Source organism: Phaenicophaeus curvirostris, chromosome 3 (assembly GCF_032191515.1).
Source record: "Phaenicophaeus curvirostris isolate KB17595 chromosome 3, BPBGC_Pcur_1.0, whole genome shotgun sequence".
In the NCBI taxonomy this organism is placed as follows: Eukaryota; Metazoa; Chordata; class Aves; order Cuculiformes; family Cuculidae; genus Phaenicophaeus; species Phaenicophaeus curvirostris.
Window position 1 is genome coordinate 53,703,029 of NC_091394.1, and position 27,351 is coordinate 53,730,379.

The 27,351-nt window shown below is 36.7% G+C and overlaps 1 protein-coding gene across 4 annotated transcripts in view; it reads right to left on the reverse strand.

Moving 5' to 3' along the window:
- Positions 1-27,351, reverse strand: part of TRAPPC8 (trafficking protein particle complex subunit 8) — a 55,256-nt gene that overhangs the window by 16,361 nt on the left and 11,544 nt on the right. For all 4 annotated transcript variants that reach the window (XM_069854028.1, XM_069854027.1, XM_069854026.1 and 1 more), the window contains 20 exons: positions 25,987-26,076; positions 24,540-24,714; positions 23,968-24,121; positions 22,826-22,913; positions 21,093-21,340; positions 19,437-19,552; positions 18,011-18,161; positions 16,627-16,727; positions 15,082-15,187; positions 13,811-13,942; positions 11,529-11,753; positions 10,766-10,874; positions 9,840-10,034; positions 9,522-9,652; positions 8,417-8,491; positions 7,270-7,396; positions 6,077-6,234; positions 4,862-5,304; positions 1,768-1,912; positions 391-487 (listed from right to left, as the gene is read on the reverse strand). In XM_069854028.1, coding sequence (XP_069710129.1) covers positions 391-487; positions 1,768-1,912; positions 4,862-5,304; positions 6,077-6,234; positions 7,270-7,396; positions 8,417-8,491; positions 9,522-9,652; positions 9,840-10,034; positions 10,766-10,874; positions 11,529-11,753; positions 13,811-13,942; positions 15,082-15,187; positions 16,627-16,727; positions 18,011-18,161; positions 19,437-19,552; positions 21,093-21,340; positions 22,826-22,913; positions 23,968-24,121; positions 24,540-24,714; positions 25,987-26,076 — 3,066 coding nt within the window. The remainder of the gene's footprint in view (positions 1-390; positions 488-1,767; positions 1,913-4,861; positions 5,305-6,076; positions 6,235-7,269; positions 7,397-8,416; positions 8,492-9,521; positions 9,653-9,839; positions 10,035-10,765; positions 10,875-11,528; positions 11,754-13,810; positions 13,943-15,081; positions 15,188-16,626; positions 16,728-18,010; positions 18,162-19,436; positions 19,553-21,092; positions 21,341-22,825; positions 22,914-23,967; positions 24,122-24,539; positions 24,715-25,986; positions 26,077-27,351) is intronic.

Genomic DNA, 27,351 nt, shown 5'->3' on the forward strand with positions numbered 1-27,351 from the left:
CTAATGGGGTATATTCTTAATAACTGAATAGAGCACTTGTCAAATACTCTATTGATTAGCTAAACCTATCACTAATATAAGTGACTAAAGGAACATGGAACCATATTTCTTTTGAGGCAAGTTATCAGCCAACCCATACAGACTTCTTTATATCACACAGATAATTTGTCTGTAAGTTAAGCCCATTTATAAAATTAATGAAGTCTGAAAGTTCTGTCAACATACTTTTCTTGAAACACTGGCAAAAGAAGAACTGTAGTATGTCTGAAAGGGATAAAAGTTCTAGAAATTAATTATTCTGATAGTCAAATTCAGCTTCTTGTGAGATTCTAAGTGTTCTTCTCAGGCAGATGCTAGACTTGCCATCATTTCGACGATAAATATACACACCTTTGTCTCCAGAGATGTTAACAGATTTTTGAAGCTTCCAGTGCTTGCTATTACTTGAAACTTGCACTATATGAAACTCTTTAACACCAGTCTCACTCTAAGGAAGAAACAAAAATTAACTCAAATAAGACCCATCATAACTGTGATGTTCTACATTGCATAGTAAGTGTTTATTGCAAGAAAACACTGTCAGAATTCTAGCTTAACCCATGATTCACACCGTCCATAACAAAGAATTAAAGAGAGACAAGATAAGAATTAAGACCCACTGTAACAAACAGTCCCAGTTCACAGCAACTTCTAATTCCAGTAAGCAAAGTCACACAAAGAGGAAACAAAGATCCCCCAGAAAAACACTCACAAGCTACTATTTTGGATTAAGACAACTATAATAAAACCTGGGTTTTTAACTCCAGTTCAGAACACTGTCTGCAAGGACACTTAAGATTACTTTAGGAATATTGCTAGGTCAAAAATCTCAGAAATTCAAGAATTTTTTAATTTTTTTTTTACATATATGCACAATAAAAATTAGCTTTGGGAGTTTTCCTGGAAAGAATGAGGTGGCAGTTGAAAATCAAGTCTCATGCAATGTTATTTGATAACTTAGTAAGTATTTTTAAAACATTCCTTCCTCCTCATAGGAGTGGACAATATTCACTTTAGTAGCTGAAGAAAAAACAGTGTATACATCTTTAAAACAAAATGATAAATCAGTTCAGTGATTCCACTACCAGTTACGTGTCTAGGAATTCTATAAACAGAGGATTCAATTACCTTGCTTTGTGGTTGAAAAAATGGAAGCAGCTTTACCAAAAAAATGAATAAACTTAAAATCAGTGTGGTATGAAAAACTGAAATATTTTCATCTGCTTTGCTGAGTCAACAGATCACAACAGACATATCTGTATCTGGATTATATTTGCAAAGTATCTTTGAGTTTGGTAATATAAATACAGATTCTTCCTTCAAGTTGAAGCTTAAACATTTGACTTCAGTTTACCACTAATTCTACCAGTGTTTTCACTAAAAGGTTGCAGGGGGAACAGGTTATCTCATTCAGAGCTATCTATCTTCAAAGTTGCGATCATCAAGAATGTTCATGAATTTAGAACAAGTGTTCCCAAAATAAATAATAATAAAAAAAAAAAGGCTCCTAACTACAGTACTGGAATTTGATAGTCATACCAGACTTCCAGAGAGTTGAAATATAACAACGTTAGTACTCTTTCCAATAGTAAGTGGAAAGATTCAACACGCAAGGTTTATTCAGTGTTTGCAAAGTAGTTGTGGGAAAACCTTTTACACAAGTCTCTGCTCTACTGGTGACATCTGTGGAGCTTTAGAACAGTATTATTATAGAAGATAAGAACTTACGGTATTGATATTTTCTACATCCACAAACACCAACATTGTGTCCCCTCTGCCTTCTTCATCAAGTGCATTACTTCTGCAGACAGTAGCTCGAATATGCAGAGACCGGCTGGTACAAATAACTGCAGTGTGCCTTAATACTCTATGACTAGGAAGGAGGGGAACAAAACAAAAAAAAGAAAAGAAAGACATTCTGAACAACCACACTGCTGTCCAGAACCTGTCACAACAAAGTAACGATTGCCATCAATACTAAGGCCATTAGATAATTTACCCTTTTCAACTGCCAGATACAAACTTTTTAGCTTCCACCAAACCTATATTACTTTTAAATATCATGGTGTGTGGGTAGGTGCTGTTTTAACAGTCTCTTAGCCAGTTTGAAATACTGAAGGTTTATGTTACCATGACGAAAAATACAGCAGAAATATTTCTGACGTAAGACAATCAGCACAGTGAAAGCAAGCAGGCCTGTATTGGCACAGGGATGACACTAATGCTACCGCATGCTTTGGAAAAACATAAGTTTCGAGTAAATACACTGTGAAAGGCTACTAGTTAGTCACATCTACACATACATTTACTAAAAAGCATTTAGAAAGAGTAATACTGTATTCAACAGGTTTCCCTAAACTGAGATCCTGAAAATTTACTTCTAGAACCACCTAAGTACTCTGCTATCTTCCCATTTCTCTAATGCTAAGCAAACATCAGTTCTTGGACATCATCAAAACACATGAGCTTTTCCCACATAAAATCTTTGTGTTACCATAAATTCCACTTGGAAATATTAGAGACATGTTAAAGTTTGATATGCATTACCTACTAAATATGCTGAAACATCATGCAACACTTGTTCTGGGAGGGGAAATCAGTCATTTCCTGAACTCTACATCACCATCTATGGAACAACTTCAACAGTTCTGCAGCTGTTCTTCAGAAAAATATACATACGTCTGTATAGATCTCCAGTGTCACAAATTATTTTTTTTTTAATTTAAAAGCTATGTTCTGTCTACAAAGAGTACTGTTAAACAAGATCACATCTCTTAACGGCCCCTGGAAACATCAATACAGTAAGGAAAAAAGCCTTCCCCAAACAACCATCTTCCATCTGTGGGACACGTGACTTTCTGAATACTTTTAACTCTGAAGAAAAAAGTTCCGTACTTAAAAAGGAATGTAAAAATAACTACATTGTAGGGGGATAAATTCACTATTCTTGCAGTCTAGCCTGAAGTCAACTGTAGAGTTAAATCTGGCATATCACAAGCTATAGCAAGATCTAAACAAAGGGTACTTGTCCACAACTTAAGTTTGATTTCAAGAATATGCTGCTGATCCACTCTATTGACCATCTTCAACTTACTCAACTTTAGTTTACATCACAGCAGTCTCATAGTACATGAACTTGATTTCTTTCTCAGAACTAGCCTGGAAAACAAGCTCTAGCCACAAACAGACATTCAGTCCACATGACTAGAGCTCAGCTGAAGTAGCCCTCCTCACCATTATCTCGAGTATGTATAGTGTAAGGACCTGGTGTGCTGGTTTTGGCTGGGATAGAGCGAATTTTCTTTGGAGTAGCTAGTATGGGGCTAGGTTTTGGATTTGTGCTGCAAAGAGTAGTTGCTAATACAGAGATGGTTCAGTTACCGCCAAGCAGTGCAGTGCTTACACAGAGTCAAGGCCTTTTCTGCTTCTCACCCCACCCCACCAGCAAAAGCAGGCTGAAGGTGCACAAGAAGCTGACTGAGGACTGAGCTGGGACAGGTGACCCCAAGTGACCAAAGGGATACTGTATGGAGTCACATTCAGCATCAAAAGCTGAGGGAAGAATGGGAGGATGTTTGGAGTGATGGTGCTTGCCTTCTCAAGTAACCATTACATATGGTGGAGCACCGCTTGAACACCTGCCTGCTGATGGGAAGTGGTGAATGAATCGCTTGTTTCGCTTTCCTTGTGCACGCATTTTTTGCTTTACCTATTAAACTCTTAACTCACAAGTTTTCTCATTCACAAGGGAAAGTCAGTGAGGGATTAGTTGCAGGCTGGAGTTAAACCACAACACCAGCTCCCTAGTCTCATTACAGATGTACTCCTAGCCAGCACTGCTTCTTAAAGCGGATAGAAAGACATTCTCCAGACAAACAAATCTAGCACACAGTTCCATAATAAATTTTTCTCCCAGAAAATTAAATAGTAGCATTTAAGTCTGTGGCCAGTATTTTTAGTGGGCAAAAATTAAATCTAAATAAAGCCGGTTGCAACTTTTTCTCAGTTCTGACAGCTATTAGGTAGCAGCAACATAAGAGCACGTGCAGAAGAGCGAAAGAGAGGGGTATAAAGAGACAGTCTATTTCTGAATTGGGCTAGACTGCTACATTAAGGCTTCCTGAAGGCTGATCTCTACACTCTCTGAACAAAGGCTCATTCATCTCAGAATCTAAGCACAGGTTGCTCAAAAAAGGTATTTCCTGAGCCGCCTTAGCCTAGGACATGGGTGGTACTTGGGAATAACTGACAAACAGTCAAGTTGCTAACTTTCAAGTTCAAAGAAAGCACTATTAATTAGTTTTTGGTGTCAAAGCTGACTGCCCACTGTCTCAAGGTAGTCTAAAAAAGAACTACACAACAGCATGTATGCCAAATTTGGTATTTAACCCTCCAAGGAGAATGTCTTTTGTAACACCATTACAGTCACATTTTAACTACAAACAAACCCTTTTGTTCAAAGTAGACAAGACTTTGTTTTAAGATGCAGAAACAAATTATGTTTTTTTCTTTCCTCTGTGCCTCAAAAAGATGCGCTTCCAGAGAAACTAAATACAAACAGGGGTTTTATTAACAGCATTCCATTAAAACAATTTAATGGAGAGAGGATTAATAATTGCCACTGATGAAAGCAGCATAGGCTATACAATCACATATGGAAATTAGATCATATAGTGGGAAAAAAAAATCTTTTCTTAGAATAGCAGATAACAGGCCGCTTTAACACCACAGCAATCGAGAAATTCAGTAAGATATACATTTATGCTTATAATATTTGTAATGTGTCTCATAAGTATGACAAAAAAAGTAGATAAAAACTTACCACATTTTTGAGTGTCTTTTAATACTCTCATAGTAAAACAAAAAGTTAATTTCATGAACACCTTCTTCATCTGGTCCCCGTAACCACATTGGCAGCTGCACTGAAGCCCCAGGAAGAAGAACAGCATCAGGAAGGGGGACGTGTATTACTTCTGGCTGACCTCCTGCACCAACCCCAAAGTCTACAGAAGAAGCTGAAGATAGTAGTGCTGTACGCACAGAGGTAGGGTCTGTCACAACAGTCTTGTAAGCACTACAGTTTTCAGAAGCTGAAGGACTTAGTGGCGTTAGAACAGCAGTATTTCCACCAAAAGTAAAAAATTCTGGATGCTTGGACACAACCTTCAGTGCAGTAAGAGGACACTTGCTTACGTTCACGAACTCTACATATGCTTTTCTGATTTCTCCACAAAGAAGCCCTGTAGGAAAATTTATGAAGAACACCTGTATGGCAGAACAAGACAAAAGAAAATGCTGAACACTGAGCCAAGTTATGAATGGGCATGAAAACAACCACATATTTTAACCATGCTGCTCTCTTGCAGCTTCCCAGTGAGGGGCAGTTGGGAGGGAGGTACCAAGTGATAGAACACATGGGAATGATTCAACACTGTTCCAGGGCAGATTCAGACTGGACATTAGGAAGCATTTCCTTACCGAGAGTGTGGTTGTACAGTGGAAGAGGCTTCCTAGAGAGATGGTCAACACCCTAAGCCAATCAGTGCTTACGAGGCACTTGGACGATGTTCTTAGCATGCTTTAACATTGTCAGCCCTGAACTGGTCAGGCAGTTGGACTGGATAATTGTCTTTCCCTTCCAACTGCAATAGCCTGTTCTGTTCTATAGAATATTGTCATTAACCAGCTAGTCAAACCATTTTAGTAACCCTAGTAAGGAAAAACACTGTTTTAATTAAGCAACTTGAACTACTCCAAATGAATGGCAAGCAAACAGAAAAGAACTTTGCCCATTTCACCTCACCTTGAAATCTGGCTACAAAAGCTGTTGCCAACTAAAATCCTAAAGGGACTATAACAATTTTAGAAGGATATTTGGAGACTTCAAGATTCATTTGAAAAAGAGAAACCCACAGAAGTTTGCAACCAACATCATAAATTAACTGGAAAGCATTAGGCATAACAAAGTCTAAGACCTGATTGTCGGAATTACATTCAGCTGTTTGCTCAAAGCTGCAAATAGAAAGTTGCTACATACCTCCAACAAAGGCATTTCCTCTGTAATAATGGGATCTAAACGTCGATCAGGTCCATATTTAATAGATGTTTTTTCCTCTTTTGTGTTATTAAGTCGAGGCCCTTGGATTTCTAAATCTTGTCGTCCTCGTACAGATAATCCATTGGAGACAAACTTTCCTAGAACAATTTTTATTAAAAAAGAAAAACCCCAAAACTTTAAAAAGTAATTCTTAGCTTTTTTTCTGAGAAGACACCCAAAGCTCACTATCCAATCTCAAAAATCATTGACTTTTCTGTAACTGAGTATATGCAGTCTTCATTGCTTAAGTAGCATCACTGAGAAAGAACTATTTAAAGCTGTTACATGTAACATACTGCTACTGCAAGTTCAGACAACCAGTTATCCTTCACTGCTGTAGAATTCCTGTCCTTCAATAGTTTGACTAGAACTGCAGGAGGGAGGAGCGTGAAAGTGATGTATTTTATTTCCTTCCCCAATTTCTGCCAAGCTGAAAGAAAAAGTCACCCAAAATAATTTTATTTCCTTCAAAAGACCCATCACCACTCTTCAAATGGTTTTTACAGGTTTTTATCCAGCCTGTAGATAGCTAATCAAACTTCATTATTTCTTTTAGACATCTTCAAATATGTACTTCAATCCCTATTTCCTTCAACAAGTAAATTTTCCCTGAGAGAGAGCATCAGATGAATGACTTAACAGAACAGATCAAGTAATAAATGACTTATTAATTGCAAATATGTTAATATGAAGAAAGGAGAACCAAAATAAAGATTAAAAAAATTCTACCAGCCAAATTTAAATTTGGGTATCTATGCAAAGAACCTCAGTGCAACATTTAGACAAAAGCTGAAAGCTAACAAAGCAAAAAGATCCAGAAGAAAAATGAAAGTCAAAAGAGTCGATGGAAGTTGTTATGAATTCAGCATGGAATAGATAGAATATTTAATTTTTTGTTTCATAATTTCCACATATGTAAAATGAACATAAGTACAGGTTTGACAAAGGTTACTTCCTTTCCTACTGGATTCCTACAGGTGGCAATTCATTCTTTTCTTGGTCCAGTTTCCTTTGTTTCTACATCCTCACCTGACAGCTTTGCATCATGACAGTCACACATTAAACAAGAATTTAGTTCTGCTTTGCAGAAGCCATGTCTCCCCCTTCCAGACAATTTAAGGGAATACACTTACCTGTCTGTAATCCAATAGAAGGATCTATCCCATCTAATGTCACAGCACCTTGAACAGTGCCAAGATTATAAACGACTCCCAGAATATGTAGCTCCCCTGTTTGATGGGGAAAGAGCTTTAGTCTTGCCTGTGGAGATATGTTAAATTTTTGTTGTTGTTGCTACTAGAAAAAGGTATTATTACATTTAAATGTCCAATTGCTAAAGACACTCATAGTTACATTTACTTTACAATCGGGTCAGATGTAACCACATACAATAACTACAGGTCATTTACTGGATTCAAAATTTCATATACACAGAATTTACTAAACCAGTTCACAACGGAGACATGCCCATTATATTATGAAACAATCCTGAATTTTAACAAAAATTAAATTGAACAGATGCATAAGCACAGAAAGGTAGAAGCTGGAGGACCTCTGAAGGTTATCTTGTTCAACTCACCTGCTCAAACACAGCCACCTAGAGCCAGCTGCCCAGGATCAAGTCCAAAAGGCTGTCAATATCTCCAAGGATGGAGACTACAGTCTCTCTGGGCAGTCTGTGCCCACTACTCAGTTGCCATCTCAGTTAAAGAAAGTGTTTCCTGATGTTCATGAAGTTTAGCATTAAGTTAATCTCATAGTCCCAGGATGCTTATAATTTAGGAATACAAAACTCTGAATGCAGAATAATATCTGTCTCAATTGAATGTTGTCTTTGTCAGCTACCCAGCACATCCCGGCATCTCAGAGAATCAGGCCTGAAGCAGCTGTAGGATTCAAGAGTTCTCACATACTTCTATGTGTTTGGGTGTTTCCTCCCCCCCCAGCCCCCCTTTTTTTTTTTTTCACATACTCCTTAATTCTAATGACCCTCTCATTTCATGGAGAGGCCAGGTGATTTTGTCAGATTCTTGTCTTTCCCTGCAATATGCTGTGTGCTTTCCCCTAGAGGTATTTAAAAGACATGTAGATAGGGTGCTTATGGACATGGTTTAGTGGTGGAGTTGGCAGTGTTAGGCTTACAGTTGGACTTGATCTTAAAGGTCATTTCCAACCTAAATGATTCTATAATTCTATAATTCTAAGTTCAGATCACAGCAAGCCTGAACTCCAACCTAAAGTTCAGCAATGGAAAGACTATTTTTGAAATATAGTACTTACCACTTTTGTCTCCTCGCTATTAATTAAAAATTCTGCTATTGCTTCAGTTCCTATCATATGTTCATCATCCGTTCCCTGAAAACAAAAAACAGCTTTTCAGATACTATTACACCTAGGTTTTACAAGTGCCATAAATATTGCTTCCCCTACTCCTAAAGTGTTTGAGAAAAAAACATACAAATTTCAAACAGCAGAATTTGGACCAGCAGGTGCTGTATGCCCAGCTTCTCATGCTTTCTGAACTGACATTAAGACAGCTCAGTAAAGATTTACTTAAGAGAGAAATTTAAGGTTTACCACTATAAATTCGAACCATTCCAAATCAATTTTATTGATACTCACAGAAGTATTTATCATACCATTAAAGTAGCAGCTCAGACCAGAACAAAAAGGAAAGCATACAAAATTCCTAAGACTTATCTATACATGCAACCATGCTTATAACTCTGGAAAACATTTTACTTTTAGAGATCACTATGTTCCAAATGTTTTTGGCCAGGAAAAATAAAGTTAAGGAATTTAATATTCAGTATGGGGACATATTAATATAAACATGAGAACAGTCCTTCAGTGTAAAGTTTTAGCAGCATTAGTTGAAGTGGTGTTAAATTAAATTAGTAGTTCATCTAAAGAATTCAGAACATGAATTTTTAAGCCAATAAATTCTAATTTTTCTTCTAATCAAGACAGCAGTATCTTCCCATGTCCTACCAGCAGTTTTTCAGAACACACATTTTGCTACATACCACAGCTGAAGTGAGAAAAAAGTATTTGATAACATACTTTCCGACATGGCAAGTCATTTCTGCTGGTCAAGGCTAGTGTGACTCAAAATAGATGTACTACACATACAATGCAATGTTGGAAGTACTTAGCTTTGCATTAAGCTATACAATACTCACTACACTATGTTTGTTAACTTCACTGCTTTGTACCCTATGGATTTAGGAAAATAAAAAATGCACAAAGAAATTCAGTAGCTACTTTCCTCTTTTTTTTTTTCCTTTTTCCACTTAAAATTGTGTAGAATGAAAGCAGCGGGTTTAAGTTATATACTCTATAGCTGTAGCTAATTTGTTTTGGCTGAAAAAGAAGTTTTCCTTACCAGTTCTTTAGTTTCTCCATCATGCTTTGCACTGAAGTCCTTAGGTTGAAACTTCCACAGCAATGAAAGGTCAGTCAAAAGAAGTGGAACTTTCAGCGGGTTTCGGAAGGATACTTCCACAGTTATGGGTTCTATTGAAGTGCAAGAAAGCAATTACAATAGGCTATATAACCCCACTGCAAACTGAAAGTTCACCTAACAAAGTGTTCTTGTGCAAACAACTTGCACAAGAAAACTGGTATAAACCTACAATAACACAGGAAATACTGTACGGGTTTATTTAACTTAATTTCTAACATGTATAAATGTTAATTTTACCTTCTACCACAGCAAGTGGAAATCTGGAGTTATCTGAGTAGCGATTTAAACAAAACTGTGCTGGTTGAAAATTTGGAGGTATTATTCCTTTATTTACTGCAGAAACAACCTGCTCCTCAAGTTCTTTCCACTGTTGTGATGATTCTGAGTCATACTCCTGATCCAGACTTACATGTGTGGCTGCTTGCTTTTCACCTAGTAAAAGTAAGGCAATTTTAGAGGAGGAGAACCACAGCATTCATGCAACAGCAGCAAAGAGGTCTGTAGTGGCAATTTGAGTTGTTAAAATATGTTAACTCTTCAGTCACTGTCATTTTAATGTAATGATTTAAGTCAGTGAATTGCAAGACATTTAGAAATACACACATGAAAGACAAAACTGAGGATAATTTTAGTATAATTCTATTTGAAAACTGTAAAATTCCAAGAATTTAGAATGTTACATGATATACCCAGCTTAGATTATTTTTACTTTATGACAGACTACAGTCTTACAGTACAGCCCTGGTTTATATAAGAATTACTACTCAGCTTACTTGACATTCAGTAAGCAGTGTTTCAAATGTTTAATCCAGGAGAAAGTTACTGTAAAGGCTCATGTCTAGAACTGGCACTAGCATCTAGCATTTGCTAAAGCTTTCAACCCTTTCATGAGTTCATTACAGACTTGCACTGAAGCTTTCCAACTATGAAAAGCAGTGGAAGTCAGCATATCTGCATATGGGAATTTCATATTTACACAGGAAGTCTGAAAACATCTAGCAAATAGCATTAAGTTTTTCTTTCAAAACCCAATTTAAAGAAGTAACCTTGTCACATTAGTTTTGCATAATGATAGAATTTTTTTTTAAAATGACACCAACTCCTACATATGTTTTAGTTCCAAAAGTAAGGGACTTCAATCCGTTTACATAAAATTTTCTAACCTTCTGCTGGTCTTCGATCATGCCCAAAGAAAACACGAGTTGCTGAGCTGTTAATATACGGTAAAGGAAGCTGTGGCAAGGGACCATCAGGTGATAGCTGCGTTACATTCTGGAGCAGAAGAAGAGAGCGTCATACCATTATGCAAACACGATGTCCATGCTGTACACTACCAATGACTGAATGATAAGGAGTTATAAGCACTCAATGTTAGAAGAGGCAGCGTTTTTAAGATGGAAAAAATGATTTCAATTAACTGTTTTGATATTTTTTCTGCTTTGACAGTCTGAAGCAGTACTTCTTTTCTTCTGTAAAAGTTTAAAGTTCATGAGACCCTTACTGAAAAAGGAGAATAATTATTTTAATCCAGCATGCACCCCAATCACCATTGTGGCTGCATGACTGTTACAAACTTTACCCGATGCAAAGTTTGACATTCTAACTCAGAATTTTATAAACTACACTCACTACACCACCACCATTACACCAGACTTTTACAAAAGCTGAGCTGTGGACTAGACTCAAGCACAAATTCCAAGTAAAGTCTGCTGTAACTTAGCAAACACCACAGAAATCCTGTTTACAAGCTTTAAAAGACAGTAAGTAACTACACAGCTGCAAGTGGAGTGGTGATATCAGCACTAAGTACCCCTTAATGCACATGGTATACTACAATCCAGATTCACTAATGAACTCAGAGCCAACTCAATGAGTCACTTGATCTACAAAAACTCATATTAAAGGAACAAAGACAGAATCATTTACCTTATAAACATAAAGATATTCTCTTAAAAAAGCTCCTTGTTGAGCTGGAGGTTGTTTACTATCATTGATCAAAATATGCCTAAATGCAGACACAGCATTGTCAAGCTGACGAAGTGTGAAGGACTGGCGACCAATAGTGAAGTTGATATGGTCTTCTGCAAGAGACCAGCCTTTCCCTTTGTAAACCTGCATGGCTTGACAGTAGCAACGTAAGGCATGTTTTTTCTGCAAGGAAAAAAAAAAACAAGGTTATTTCTCAAATAATCCCATTAACCACTCACTATAATATTAGGAAGACTGAACAGTGTGTCAGAAAGTTACTGAAGTTTTTACTACCAACCACAATATGCTAAGTGCAATGCAGAACTACACCTCATAGATCTGGTCAACATTGATCTAAGCGCAGAAGTGTTGGTTCATACAGTACAGAGCCTAGTCTGCCAAAAAAGCTAATGTTTTCAAAGACTAGTGTAACAGGCAGTAAGTTAAAAGAGCCAGCAAAAAGAGAAAACTACTTTTAAAATAGTGTTCTGTGTTGCTTTAGGACTGATCGCAAAAATCTCCAGGGCTCTACTGCCAAGCTTCGGATCATAAGCTAGATTTAAAACATTTCATTTTGCTTCCATATTGAACTTCGTGTGACACTTCCAGTCAACTGCTGTTCAATAGACACTTGGAACAAAATCTGTGCCAATCAAACCAAAAAAATACAGCCCTGCACTACATACAAGATAAAATTACCAACTGCATCAGCCAATGCAAGATTGATGCTCTACTCCCAGTCACCTCCACAATTCTTTTCCTCTACATACATCAGGAACTGGGCATACAATCTCACATCTAGGTATTCACTGTACAGGCAAGTCTCAGCTTCTAGAAAAAGGGAACAGTTTTCCCTTATTTACAGCAGTAATGGGGAAAAATCTAATAGATATTCAAGTTGTTTTGGTGACAACAGCAGAGTAAAGCAGTAAATCTTTAACAATTCAACAAACAAATTTTTAAATATGGTATTACAGAATGTGGTTGAGCAGCCTGGTTGACTTGTCTTCAGTAGCATTTCATATTTTGGTGCCCCTAAGGATAGGGGGCGGAAAACAACCTCCATTTACTGTAACACTGAAAAAGCATTCCTTAGAAATCAGAAACCCTACAAGAACTGGACACAAACAAGAGCTGTTACATGAAAACAGTCAAAGCTTTACAGAACACATCCACTTTTATAGGCAAAGGAGTGAGACAAAATAATAAATAAAAAACACTCCAATCAATAGTTCTGTCAGTACTGTATTGTCGTAACAGCAAACAGGGAAACTACTGCATGAAGAAAACCAACACTGAGGGGAATGCTACTAGCACACTTCACATATGTGATTTTAAATACAGAAGCCAAGAATACAACAGTATTTTCTTTGGTCCTTCCTTGAATAATAAAAACAACGTTGGATGAGGTGGGAGAGCAACCTCTGCCAATGCCAGAGGGCTTTATTCCAAGCCTACAGAATCCTGACACCTGGGTTCTCTTGTATTATTCATTTGCAATAAGGTTATTTATATCGAAGTTTCCAGCTTATCAGCAAACTGAAATTGACTGTATTCAGGGACAGCCCCAGAACTGAACTCCAGTGGCTAACCTCAACAGGAATCAGGCACAAGCTACCTTTAGAGACTCTATCCCACAACTGAGACAAAAAGAAAGCACAGAAGTTACAACCAACAAACTCTGAGTTTATTGACCACAGCTAGAGCTACCTGCACAGGAACGTGAATGGAAGTAAAAACCAATCTGATTTACATGGGTTTAATTGCTACTGAAGTCTGAGCATGCCTTAGTTTGTCTTGTAGCAACTGTTCCTACATCTGCACTTCCACTAAAAAGCATGTGGTTAAGGTATCAGGAAAAACAGGTAAATTTTGCTATTACTTTAAAAAATTAAACTTTTATCAAACACCTAACTCCTCCAACTCACTCTCAAAAGTAAAAATAGTCCTTTACCCAAATAAAAAGCCACATATGTCACTGTGTATAAAACCAAGACCCAGAAATGAACACTTGAATCTTAAGTGATAAGTCAGTGATCTTCAGCATTACTTCAAATACAGAACTAAAAAGACTATGCAGATCAATGTAGAGGTCATTTTCAAAAGATCAGAGCCAAATACTTCTGACTGATGCAAAAGTGTCAGAAGCCAACCACCTTTTTCAGACTAATGGCATATTTAACAAGGTTTTCAGAATATTGAATACCAGGCGTATTTTCCATGGGAAAGATACCACTTACCTGGCCTGCTTTACTAAATCTATGGCCAGCCAATATCATATGAAATGCAAACTTTCTAACCATAGGACTTTTCATGTTTATAAAGCAATGGGCTGCCTGCTCCAACAGAAGCGCACTGCGAAGATCTGAATCCTATTTAAAAAGAAAAATGAGAATTAGCCTCAAAGTTGAATAAAAACACAGAGATAAGAGTGGCCTTGTTTTAATGCTGGCAGGGGCAGTAAGCTGTAACAGCGTTGTGATACTGAAGACATATATACGAACATTATAAGTGTATATGTGCATATAGAAAAAAAATAAGACAAGGTATTCTTCACCTTGTTACATGTCTAGTGCTCCATACCAAACACATGGGGGTTTTCCCCAGCAGAGATATTTATATAATCAACCTGTTTCAGTATCAGTGATAACTAAGTATTTTCCACTTTTTGAGTTATTCAGACTATGGTTTCTAACACCTATCATTAACTCTGGAGCACTCTGCTACTCATAAAAGGATTGTGTAAGAGCCAATAGTATTTAAATTCCTTGCTCCAATAATTTACATCGTCCACGTGAATTTTGGTAGCAAGCTTAAGTTAAAAGAGCAAGAGTGAAGCTACAAAGATACTAGAGAGAAATTTACAGAACTATGCAAGTTTGCACATTTGCTGCAGCTGGCCACAAAGCCAGAACTAACTGCCAGTTAGACCTTTTCCTCAAGCTACATAGAATATAGTATACCATTACCAGTATTACATTTGTTTCACTCCTTTTCAAGCAAGACCCCTTCTGGGCTATTAGAAGCTAATTCCATGCTTAATTTCCACTCATTAACATTACAGTGTTCAGACTAGCTTTCACTTATACAGAAAGATTCTAATGATTCATAATAGCTGAGCTAGTTACTTAAGCTATAGAGAACTTGTGATTATATGTGGGATAGTACCCATTATGGCTCCAGCAAGCCACAATTATACTTTTAACCCATATGTTCTTAGAGTATGCTATACAAGAGTTAACTAGCTGTCACAGAAAATTAGTTATAAAGCCAAAGATAAATACACATTTATCATGTTTAAAGAAGTCAAGCAAGTCACTTGACTAGACAAAAAAAGAATAACTACTATTTTCTTCACCTGTAAACAGAGTTTTCTGCTTCATATTGGCTCATTTGCTACCTCTGGCTACAAAATATCATATGATAAGAATCAGAATAGAATCTAGAAGTCCTTGTGTAAGTAAACACATTAGGGGAGGGAAAGAGTGGAAAAAGCTACTAAGTGTTTTACCTCACTGGTTAAACGGATCAGAAGAGCAGCCGCCTCTGAATACTTGCTTTGGCTTTTTAAGATTTCAGCACTAAGTAGCACACAGCGTTCAGCCAGAACCATGTTCCTAAAGCAAAACCATAAATGTGTTAATAAATACTTACGGAAATCCATGGATAACTTTTCACCTCATATCTAACAAATTTTCTCCATACTATACCAAACTGATGCTCCGTTTATCCTTCTTAAAGATAAATATATGAAACTTCATCCCCTGCAAAACAGCCATATCCAGACTGACACATTAAGTTTCTTATCCTACTGTAACAGCAGCTTTTCAAAAGTCAAAGCCAGAGAGCATTTTTGCAGACAGTATTGTATTTATAAAAATACCAACTAAAGTGATCCAACTAACCCAGTGATCTAATAAACAAGAAGTCCAACAGCCAGAAAGAAGTTGTGCTGGGTCGACCTTGGTGGGTACCAGGTGCCCACCAAGCTGCTCTATCACACCCATTAAAAAGCTTGCGTGCTGCAATAAGGGCTCATCAATTAGTCACAGGCAAAACAGTATTGGTTTGGGGAATATGAATTTAATTTTTTGCCAATAGTAACAGAATAGGCCAGTGATAAAGACAAAACTAAAATGCCTTCCCCCTGAGTCCTCTTTCCCAGGATCAATTTCACTCTCAACTCTTCTACCCTTCTCCCCTCAAGTGAGGCAGGGTGGACAGGGAGAAAAGAGTTTATAAAGTCAGTTCATAAAGTTTAGTCTCTTCCACTCCTCCTCCTTCATGCTCTTCTCCTGCCGCAGTGTGGGGTCCCTCCCGCACATACAGTTCAAGAACTGCTCCAGCATGGGTTCTTTCCACAAGATACAGTTCTTCAGGAACAGACTATTGCAGTGCGAGTTCTCTAGGGGCCACAGTTCCTGCTGAGAATCTGCTCTGGCATAGTCTCTCCACAAGGTATATCTTCCCTTCAAGGAACATCAACCTGCCCTGACATTGTCTGTTCGCAGGTCCCTTGGAGGACCCAATCTGCTTCACCATGGTCTCCTCCACAGGCTGCAGGGATGCACCACCATCACCTCCTCCTCCTTCACGGAACTTGGTGTCTGCAGGGCTGTCATTTTCTTACTCCTCTCTCATAGCTGCCACACAGCCATTTTTATCCTTTAAGTATGTTATCACAAGGGCACCGCCAGCATCACTGACAGGCTCAGCTTTGGACTGCAGCAGGTCCATTTTGGGGCTGGGCAAAACTTAGCTCTGCTCAACATAGGGGCAGATCCTGCTGTCTTATCACAGAAGCCATCCCTGCAGCCACTCAACTACCAAAATGTTACCAGGTGAATACAGTACAAAAGTTTAATAAACACTCTGTTAAGAGCAGCATAGATCCTCTTCCATGTCATCCTAGATAAATTAACATATCTTACTATCCAAAAAGTTACCATCATTTGTGATCTTTCAGTCATCTGGCACTATCACTGTGCAGGGGAAAAAAGTTAACCCACCAGGCCCTTCAACTCCCATTGGATCAGTACTAAAGTAAACAACGTACTTGCAGATATCTCGATAAGTCTGAATTGCTGTTTCCATATAATGAGCAGGATAGGGTCTAGGAGCTCCAGGCTGAAGAAAAGCTGATACTGCTGCCATTTCCTACAAGAGAAATTCAGTACCGTCACTGTAGTTTTTTTTCAACAAACCGTAAACCTCAAAATGCTAAGGAACACATTTCAACAGCTACTAGTTAAAGATCTTTATCTAATCAGTCAATAGCATATACAACTGTACCCAACACACTAACTTATAAAGGGTTTAATATAGTAGCCTATTACTCTGTAATTAACCAGACAGCAGCAAGCGTATACACACTCAATAAGTATTGTCAGCCAATGGGGCCCCCAGTACTACACAGAAGCACAGATTCACTACTGCTTTACAAGTCCAAAACACAATCATCAGAAAGACTGTTCCTGCAAAGTAGCACTACCATCTATTTTAAGTTGAGGACTTTTCCCAAGTTTTTCCTAAATTAAGTTATATTCTCAGCTTCCAAGGAAACTGTAGGAAACATGCACTCTGAAATTCAATTTCTTTCCTTATGGGGAGAAAGTAAGATAGTCAAGTTTTTCTGCAATAAAGATGAAGACTAATAGGTTGCAAAAATCAATAATTAAGACTTCTACAAACCATTCATTAAGGAAGTAACATAACTTTTCAGTTCAGTTATGTCTGTACTGCAAAAACACACATATATTTAGAGGTTAAACATCAAAGTGGGATGATGTACAAGAATGTTTACATAGCTCTACAAAGTAAAGTTCCAAATTTAATCCAGTTAACCAGACTAAACTCTACAAGACAGTTTCTAAAAATCATTAAAGCAAGCTCCTTATTTTCCCCTAGGTTTCCCATTTATCTCATTGAATGTTATTTTAGTCACATATAATCTTCATTCTCAAGAGAAACTAATGAACGAGTATGTGTTTAGATTGAAGTTCAGCAGTGACATATTCAAACTTGATCTCTCAAGAGTTTTAACATAAAATGGGTACAACACCACATTTATAGTAACATAGTCCTGAATTCCTGACAAATAAGTATTTTGCCAAAATCCAAGAGATACTATAAAGTTATGTCATACACAGTTGAGTTATAAGACAAGCTTAAAGATCCATTTTGCTGGCAGTTGCATTCTAGTTATTCTCCTTTCCATATTTCACATTTTAAGAAATAACTCTTTAATTTTTATTCACACCTTTATTCCCTACATAAAACAGCAGCCTACATATTTGAGAACACTTCAGGACTTGCTAAAGGTATGCAGCAGATTTAACAATACCCTTATAAATTTGGTGTTGGAGGGAAGAGATTGCAGACAAATATTAGACACAATAAGGAAAACTTCATAGAATGTTTATGTTATATAAAGTACCAACCAGTGCTCCAGCAGCATAAAGCATTGCCTGATCATTTAAGAAGTCTTTCTTTGCTGTATGGTAACAGCTGTATGCGAGTTCATAGTGTTGTACCAAAAAGCACAAGTCTGCCATTTTCCGGATCTGAAGCTCTGGTGCTTCTGGTGGATACCTATAAATACATATATTTAAATGCAAGGTCATGATTTTAATAAATAGAGTGAGACATGCTCTACAAAGTCTTCCCCACTTATGTTAATTTCTATTCACAAAGCAGGAACAAAAACTGCATTACTCAAAAAACAGCTAAGAAAAGTGAAGCTGCTTCCTTCCTGTCACATGTAGCTTGGTTTCACAGCCTCCTTTCCAGCTAACAAGATTCAGTTCCAACAAGTCAAAGCAGGCATTCCTCTTAGCCATGAAATACTGAAAAACATATGCAGCTATCACTGAAACTGCTCAGTAAGATTAACTGTTAGAACTAAACAGAGCTGTACAAGAAGGTGGGGGGTGGGGTGGAATAAGACTGTTCACCTAGCTGGAGTTATTTTCTCCCCATTTATCTTGAAAGAAAAAATATCCACTAAAAATCTATGCCTTATGACAAAACACTGGACAAGTTCCTATCGTCTGCAAGTATCACAAATATTTAACTAACTGGAAGTTACTGAAACACTTCAGTGAAGATCAAATACATTATCAGACACTTCTTGAAGTGCAAGCAAACCATCTTACAAGTTTAACACAAAGCTGAAATTAAGATTTTGATTATGAATCTGAAGACATACAACATGCAACTTCAAAGCCGTATGTAAGTATATGTGGATATTAAATTGGCTAAGTGATGTCCAAGAACTATTCAGACTTCTACAGCTAAGGTAAGATATTTGAATATAGTGCTTTTCATAATACATCCTCATTCATAGAGGAAAACTACAAAGCATGCAGAATTAATACTCTGGTGAAATTTAAAGACTGGTTTTAATGTAAAATACAGGTATGAAAAAGTATGACATTTTCATCAATTTAGCTCTCAAAACACACTTGCAAAAACAATATACTTAATACACATCTACATAAATATATAAACAAAAACACCTGTATATGGAGTATGGCTTAAATAAGAAAAGAAAGTGCTTGTACTAATTAAAACTATCACTTACAGACCATTGCTTCCTTTTATTATGGTTACTCTTAAAAATGCACATTCTTTATAACTTAGAAAGCTACGCTGTAAACACAGCACGAACATTGCTCTGTAAACATTTCCTTTTATCCCATTTTTCTTTAAGTTCTGCTCCTCCTTTAATGTACAACTTGGGCATAGCGTGTTTCATAACTTCTCCAATTAAAGTCTGGTTTAGCTTACTATGTATAACACAAGCCTTCCCTCAAAACCGAAAAGGTACATTTCCAGTTTAGATCTAAAGGTAAGGACCATACTTACAGCAAACCAGAAGTATTCTTCAGTTCATTTATACTTTTCTCTGGAACCTTACTGCCACTAAACCATTTTTTAGTAGCGGAAAACAGCGATCGACTCAAGCCTTTCCTGGATATTAACTGCAAGAAGACATTAAATTAGAACACTACATTGCAAGAGATCCACTAACATAAATTAAACTTACACAAAAACTCAAGGCTCATTAAGACTTCCTAAAGTTGTCTGGGTTTTTAATAAACTATAAATAAACACAAACAATAAAATAACCAAGACCACACTCCTTTAGAATGAATCACTGACACTAAGAGAGAAGCTGCAATTCATGTATTTATTTCAGCAACAGGGAACCTCAGCTATCTATGAACTGCAGACATCTCAATCAAACGAACTGGAACACTTCCTGTATCTGTTTAAAATCTAATAGAATATCTAATTTCTGGTATTAGTCCAACCCAAAATCCAGACTAATTACATACTTGAACAGAGAACATTCTCCCCGTCACCACCTACAAAGCATCACCACACTGCAAACATCAATTTCAAGTGTCAAGGGTACTAGTCATACCAGCAAGCAAGGTTACACAACTTTATTCTTTTGGATAATTTCCACTATCAAGGAAACTTCCACGGGGAATTACTATTTCCAAGAACTAAGACAAATTACATGCCTCTTTAAAGATAATTCTTAAAATGTAAACTCTTCTTACCACTACTTGGAATGTATTACTACATGCCTAACACTAAGGCTTGTTTGCTGCACTTTACATATGTGCTTTTATGTTTCTTCATAAAACTTTTCAAGTGTAAACGTGTTTGGCATATATAAACTCCAAAACTAAATTCAGGAAGAGAGTACTCCTTACCTTATATAATATTTAATATCAAACCCCCTGAAACTTAAAACTAACACATAAATGGACAACTCTTATCTGAACTCTGTTTTGATAGAGACCAATATTTGGTCCAAGTACAAAGCTAAACACAGTAATTTGATTGCACTAATGTAAGTAAATCCATCTCTACAACTGTTTAAGATCACATAAAAGTGAAACACAAGAAAGGACTTCACTTAAATGCACATCCTTGACTTAACATAGGCATGATCTTAACTACTACACTTCCAAAAAATCCTACTCTAAGAAAAATATTGAGTTGCAAAAACTGCCAAGATCAAAACAGAACTGCATGGTTTAGGTCATCCATGAATTTCTTCCCCTGTCAAGTAGCAGCAATTGAAGTATGCAGCTTTTTGCAGACAACTGATGAAAATACATTTAACTTCAGTTGTGCATTCTAATGCTGAAGTACAAAAAATGCATTCTGTTCCCTGTAGCAGAATTGTCCAGAAGCATAAAATATTAAGATTTTAGGAGCAGGAACAGATATTTCTCATAACAGTTCAGACAGGGTTTCACCAAGAAGCCACCTTGCACTGAAGCTCTGTTGATACAAATTGTTTTGTCTTTTAAAAAAAGACAAATTATGTAGAAATTATAAATAAAGCTATTTCTCTTAAATTTACTTAGTTTTCAATAAGATCACTGAGTCATGAGATGCAGAAGGAAGTAATAATTACAAAACAATTTTTTGGATAACTGGATTTATAGCCCAACTGTTTTTAATTATTACAGCACAAAGTGTTATTAGAAGTAAACTGACCTGATCATTAAGTTGCCGAATTGTCTTCTCAATATGTGGCAAAAGTCCCCTAAATGTGAATTCCTGTATGAACTGTCTGATTCGATCATGATCTGTGAGTGTTAAACAAGCACCATGAGGCGTTCCAGAATTTGACTTCTTTGAGTCCTGCAATGATGCAGTAGCCTTCACGTAATCAGTGCTATCCAAACTGCCACTAGGATGATCTAGTTGAAGGGGGTGAGTCTTAAAGTTACTCGACAGGCCATCTACAGAAAGACAGAAACAAAAACTCTGGTAAGTATAAAGTTACTTAAGCATTTTGCATTTTAAATGTCATTTTTATTTATCTACTTAGAAGTCTTCCTTACTCAGAACACTTAAGCAAAGCTATTCACCAATTATTCTGCACTAGAGACCCAAGCTGAGCAGACAGCAGCAAACACTACCCGAGTATTACATGACTCCTGAAATTCTTGAAAAATTTCAGGGAATCACAGGAACTACAAACATGGCTCAGTATGCTTGCTTTTTGTTGTCAACCACAGTGCAAATATCCCCAGGTATGCTGATTAGTATCAACAACATTAAAGGAAAACTATGAAAACACTAAAATCAAAGTCAAATATTCATGAAAAGTTGGAAATGCAGCAATTACTACAAGAGCTCCATTGGATCCATTCACTCTTTTCTGGTTTAAGATTTAAAAAAAAAAAAAAAAACAAAAAAACAAACTCATTTCCATGCTCTTCTGAACAATCATGATGTAAAATGGCCTTCTCCGACATCCTCCTAGTTCATTCAACGAGGAAGGCTGCTCACCAATACCACATCTAGCTATCCAAACCAGATGGTAACACCATTTCGCTCCAGGACTTGAAGAATCCTCTTATTTCCTTTCTATATAAGAAAAACAGCTTGCTTTGTCTGACCCTTACCTAGCACTCAGCAAAGTTGAGCTGTGAAAACAAATCCTTAATGGATTTTACTCATTAAATGTAAAGTTGAGTGTGCAAAGTTCAAACAGCAGCTTGTGGACCACATAGGTTACTAGGGCTGTAAGTCCCTCGACAGCCACTTTTTTAGGGAACTGCAGGCTCTCCTAAGTACACTAGATCTCCCCACGCCTTTCAAGTCAGGTCTAAAGGATGTGGTTGAGTCAGGCCAGACAGCGTCGGGTACATCCACTTCTTCCCTATTTGATGATGCTTCTCAACTGAATCCTACATAGTTGCCTTAAAAAAAATTAAAAGGGTCATGCATCAGATTGATTTACTGTCCTCTGCCATCCATGAGCTCAATGGAGAGGCAAATTCTTCCAGTTCACTTACTTTGTAAGTCACTACTTTGTCATTACCAGCTTTAAAAAAAAGAAATAAGGACAAAAAACCCCCACAACTCAGCTTCCAAGCTACATCAAAGCACACTAAGTGGAGCTTAGTGTGATGAAAACTGCTTAATCCTATATTACTTTATATAAATTGTCGAAGTTCACAGACAATGTGCTTAGTCTTACAAAAGATGAGTCCAACACATGGACAGCCATCTCATTAAAGCTACACCAATCAATTAGCACCAACCCATTAGCAGCACAATAGCTTTTTTCTCTGTTGACACCAGACCAGATATCTTTTGAGCATTTAGAAAACTATTACTTTGAATTCCCTAACAACTTACTCATATGGTTACTGTCCAAGACATGAAACAGCTGTATAAATGCTATCACAATGTCTTGATAGAATTTATAAAAATACCTTTAATTTCACCATCTAATCCATCTGATATCAAGTGATCGGTGTTCTTGTTTGAAATGACAGTATAAGCATAATCTTCATAGCAATCCTGCCAGAAAAAAGGGGAGAAAAAAAAGTAGTCAGAATTTTAAGAATACTGGAGCACACACACATCAGTTAACTTTTTAAATTTAACAGCGACTGTTAACTGGATTATTACAAAAGCATGTTTGCTTGTGAATAATATTTTCTTACATAGTTATGAGCCTTTAAGAACCTGTCGTACGTAAAGATGAAAATTATATTCACCAACAACCAAAACAAGCATCTTCTGGTTTGCTCAAATAGCTTCACTGGTAGCTAAAACAAGCAACTTCAATTCCTACACAGCAGTGAAAATATAGCCCCTAAAGCATTTCCTGAACAATCTCATACAAAACCAAAAAAGTCATCTACACTGAACAGCTGACATGGGACAGAAGAAAAAGATCTAATTACTTTACGGAGGAACATGAATTACTGGTCCTCTTAGCTTCCACAATATGAGAGAGTTTGATTTTCCAGTGACAGCTAGATTTAGTAAACTATGGTTCCACAAACAAACCTTTTAATCAGATACAGTTAAAATTGGAGGTCAGTCAAAAAGTCATGGAGTAGTATTTTGGGTCATGAAGTCAAAACCCGATGTTTATGGCAAACTGAACTCAAGACGCTGAGCTACCACACACTATCACTTGCCATCTTAGCAGATGACAAGCCCACAGCGTTTAGTGAAGTGCAGAAGACCTGCAAAAACACACAGATTTTGAGAGCGAAGAAAATTAAACAAAATTAGGGTAGAAAGTTACTATAAGCAGGATACTTCTGAGGTTACCTGCTCTTGCCAGTGCACAAAGCATGCCTTATTTCAGTGCTCCTGTCAGTCTTATTTCAGACAGTCTAGTTTTACAGTGCTTCTGTCAACTAAAGTAGTATAGATGACAGTTCTTTGAGGAAAGAATTGATTGTGTGTCCTCATGAGAAGTCACAAGTATGCTAGAACTACCTTAGCTGCCTATTGTCCATTCTGTTGAAACGTGTACATGATATTCAGGCAAAATTTAACACGGATAAACCAGACTTTCATATGCACCTTATAAACTGGTTTTAGAATAGTGTAATACCTGGTTCTGGATAGTATTTTTCTGAAGATACTGACTCCAAGGATCTGGTATCTGTTCATCTGTTCCTCTATTAGACACACGAGAATTTATTTTCAGCAAATAACAACCCTGAGTTCCATACCTCTGCTTCATCTCTTCATAAATGGAGTCAGCTCTGAAAAAAATAGAACATTTACCCTGTCTTGATATCAAACCAATTCTATTTTAAGTGTGTTCTGCAACAAGCTATTTTAGACTATTATCCATAGTGATTAAAAAGAAAATTTTCCTATTTTTAAAGCAGCCCTTTATGCAGGAGTGAAACTGAGAATGTTTGAGAATTAGTTTAGCGAGCTAGCAAAGAAAGCATCTACTTCAAGCAGCTTAAACTGATTCTTCTTGTTTTATGAGTACCAAACATAGATCCAAAAATAGCATTTAAGGAAATCTGCCTTGATAATAGTCAACATACTAGTTAAGTAATGTCTAATTATATACTAGTTAAGTATGTCTAATATCTACAGAATTTATAACTGCAAATATTTCTCAGCCAAAGAATTAACCTGTAAGTTCACTGACGGCAGAAGACCCACCTCTGTTCTTCTCCTGTGCTTACATCATGCAGTAACACATAGTATTTGAGCGTGTTTGGTATAAACCACTTGGGATATAAGTATTCACTACTATGCTGAATTCGATGTTGTTCCTGAGACAGCTTCAGGAATTGCTCCACAGGCTCCAACTCACTAGAAGAAACTACAAGCATACCTATATTCATGTTAAGGACATTTACAAAAACAACCATTGATTGTTTAACAAAATAGGAAGTGTATAAAATAAAATAGATGAGTACAATATGTAAGCCTGTAAAACACACGACCACAAGTGTATGTGCAATCAGAATTTGGCCTTAGTCTCAACAGAAAAACACTATTTAAATGGTCAGTTAGCCAACATCTCTAACGTGAGATGCAACAGGACTTTGCTCCAATTCTGATGTCGAAGTTTAACCCAATACATAACAGTTAATAATTCATCTAAGATTTTAGATATAGACCAAGTGTTCACATACGAAATAACTGAAATTCACCCCCAGCATACTTAATTTTTCAACTTCCAAGGAGAGTTGGAACTTTAGGCTATCATCTGACTAACAAGAGCAGTTGGTATTCGTAAACACAGCATCATCTGAATACAGCAGAAGTGTTCAGATTATTACCACAATGCAAGTAAACATCCATTAGTAAGGAGCATCCTGCTTTGCTACATCTATTCACAAAGACATTAATTCACAGAATCCAGAGAGTAAGTTATATTCAAAATTTTACCAAAATTTGTAAGCCAAATACCAGAATCAATATTTTGCCAAGTTAATTCTGAACAAATGGTTGTTCTCTAATGGCTACTAACATACCTGTTCCATCACACCGAAATTAAGTACAAAGTAGGTGTTATGAAATCAGCAGCACAATTATTGTAAAGCTGAACACCTGCTACATCATGAAATAGCATATATTTTTATTTTCCCTGCAGACAAGCAAATTGAGCCTGAGTTTTGGTTAAAAAAAAAAGTTAAAGCATTTAAGCAACTTTCCAAAATTTTTTGTCCAAAATTGCTCAAAATTCACTAGCTTTGAAAAACATCCTCCCCAACTTTCCCTTCCATCTTCTAGAAAAAAAAAAAACTATAAAAAGCAGCAAATGCATGGCAAGCACACAAGTCTGTTGTACATAAGGGACAGTCAAAAGATACCTAGAGAACTACAGCAAAAAGCATTTTTGAATGAGGAAGTTCAGTTTACAAGCATTAGCTTAGAGTCCAGTTTGACAAAAAGCATGGTTTTAGAAAAAACAAACCACAAGGAAAACCCTGAGTCCCTTATGAAATTTGTCTGTATAGTCAGATGTATTGAAAAATGATACATTTCATATCATAATGGTAAAAAGAGTTATTGCAAAATTTTCAAGTCTTATAACATTACATTTCTGCACCCAGCCATAACAGCTTCACTAGAGAGGTCTTCAATACTCAAAGGATACATGCAACATAGTGGTTTAAGAATTCATGATCTGATGCAGGCATGGACTGAAGAAAGCACTCTCTGTAAGACTCAAACCAAGGAGTAGTAGCTGGAATACACAATAAGACAGCAAAAATTAGAATATTCAGTGAAACTTCTGTTTACTCATTTATGAAAAGAAATTATGAAAGACTACACCTAAAAGTGAAGCTTGCAAACTCTGACAAGGTTTGCATGGCAGCAGAAGAAAGAAGGAACAGTTTAAGGAGGAAGCATCTAAAAAGGCATACAAGGGGGAGAAACAGTAACACTTTAAATTAAATCCTGAGAAACTGAATTGTAAATTTAGCACCATATTCCTCAATGTTGTAGGCTTGCACATATTCATTCCTTGTTAGAGTAACTACACCATACCATCACCACCCCTTACACACACTAATGCACACTCTCAGGAAAGAAAAAGAAAATTAAAATTCATCTAACGGTCATGGAATTCACTTCTGTTAGGTGTGTAAGAATTGGCCAAGAAACAAAATCAATTTATGCAGAGGAACTACAGATTTATCATGCCAGTTTGTCTAAAGCTTTTTCCAAGTGCTGTGACTTGGTTTGTCATTACTCCCCTTCCTCTGCACTGCTAAAATAAACAGTTCAGTTGTCAACGCAGAAATCAAAAAAGCTAAAAGCTGAGACGAAAGTTGTGCCATTAATTTCCAAGAGTACCAAATCAAGGGAAACCAAGTATGTCAGGGACATTAAAAAAAGTGAACTTAATCTTGGCCATTTCTTTCCATTCTAACTATCAGTCTAGCAACAGAGTATCATTTCTTCTTTCAAGCCTGTTTTATGCTATCTCAGTTCTGCAACTCCTTCCCCTCCTTCTGGGAAAATGGGCCTCAGAGCAAATTCAATCTGCTTCAAATAACCTGGTTTTTGTACTGAAATAACCTGGAACTCAGTGTCAACTCACCTGCAAACTAAAAATCAATAAGTAGTACAGAAAAATGAATTAATAAGAAATCCTTAAGATATTTATTGTCTATGTATGGCCCCAAGAAAACATGTGATTTGACTTCCTTAATATTTCTACTGTTTTGTAAACCTCCCCAAAACCAACAAAACACAACACTTTGATTTCTTAGCAGAATTAAATTAATTAAATTAATTTCATTGCTATGTTGGAATTATCTTCTACTGCATTAAGCTAATGCGTTTTGTTTAATTTCTCATTGTGAGGCCATCTTGCATCTTAAGACTTTCATCCACATAAGTCAGATATATTCACACTTAACTGAACTCAGTTAGCACATCTCACAAAAAAAAGATCAATGGGAAGCAAACCTCTAGCTCTTTATTATAGCCTTTCTAGTAACTGTTCTCTGAG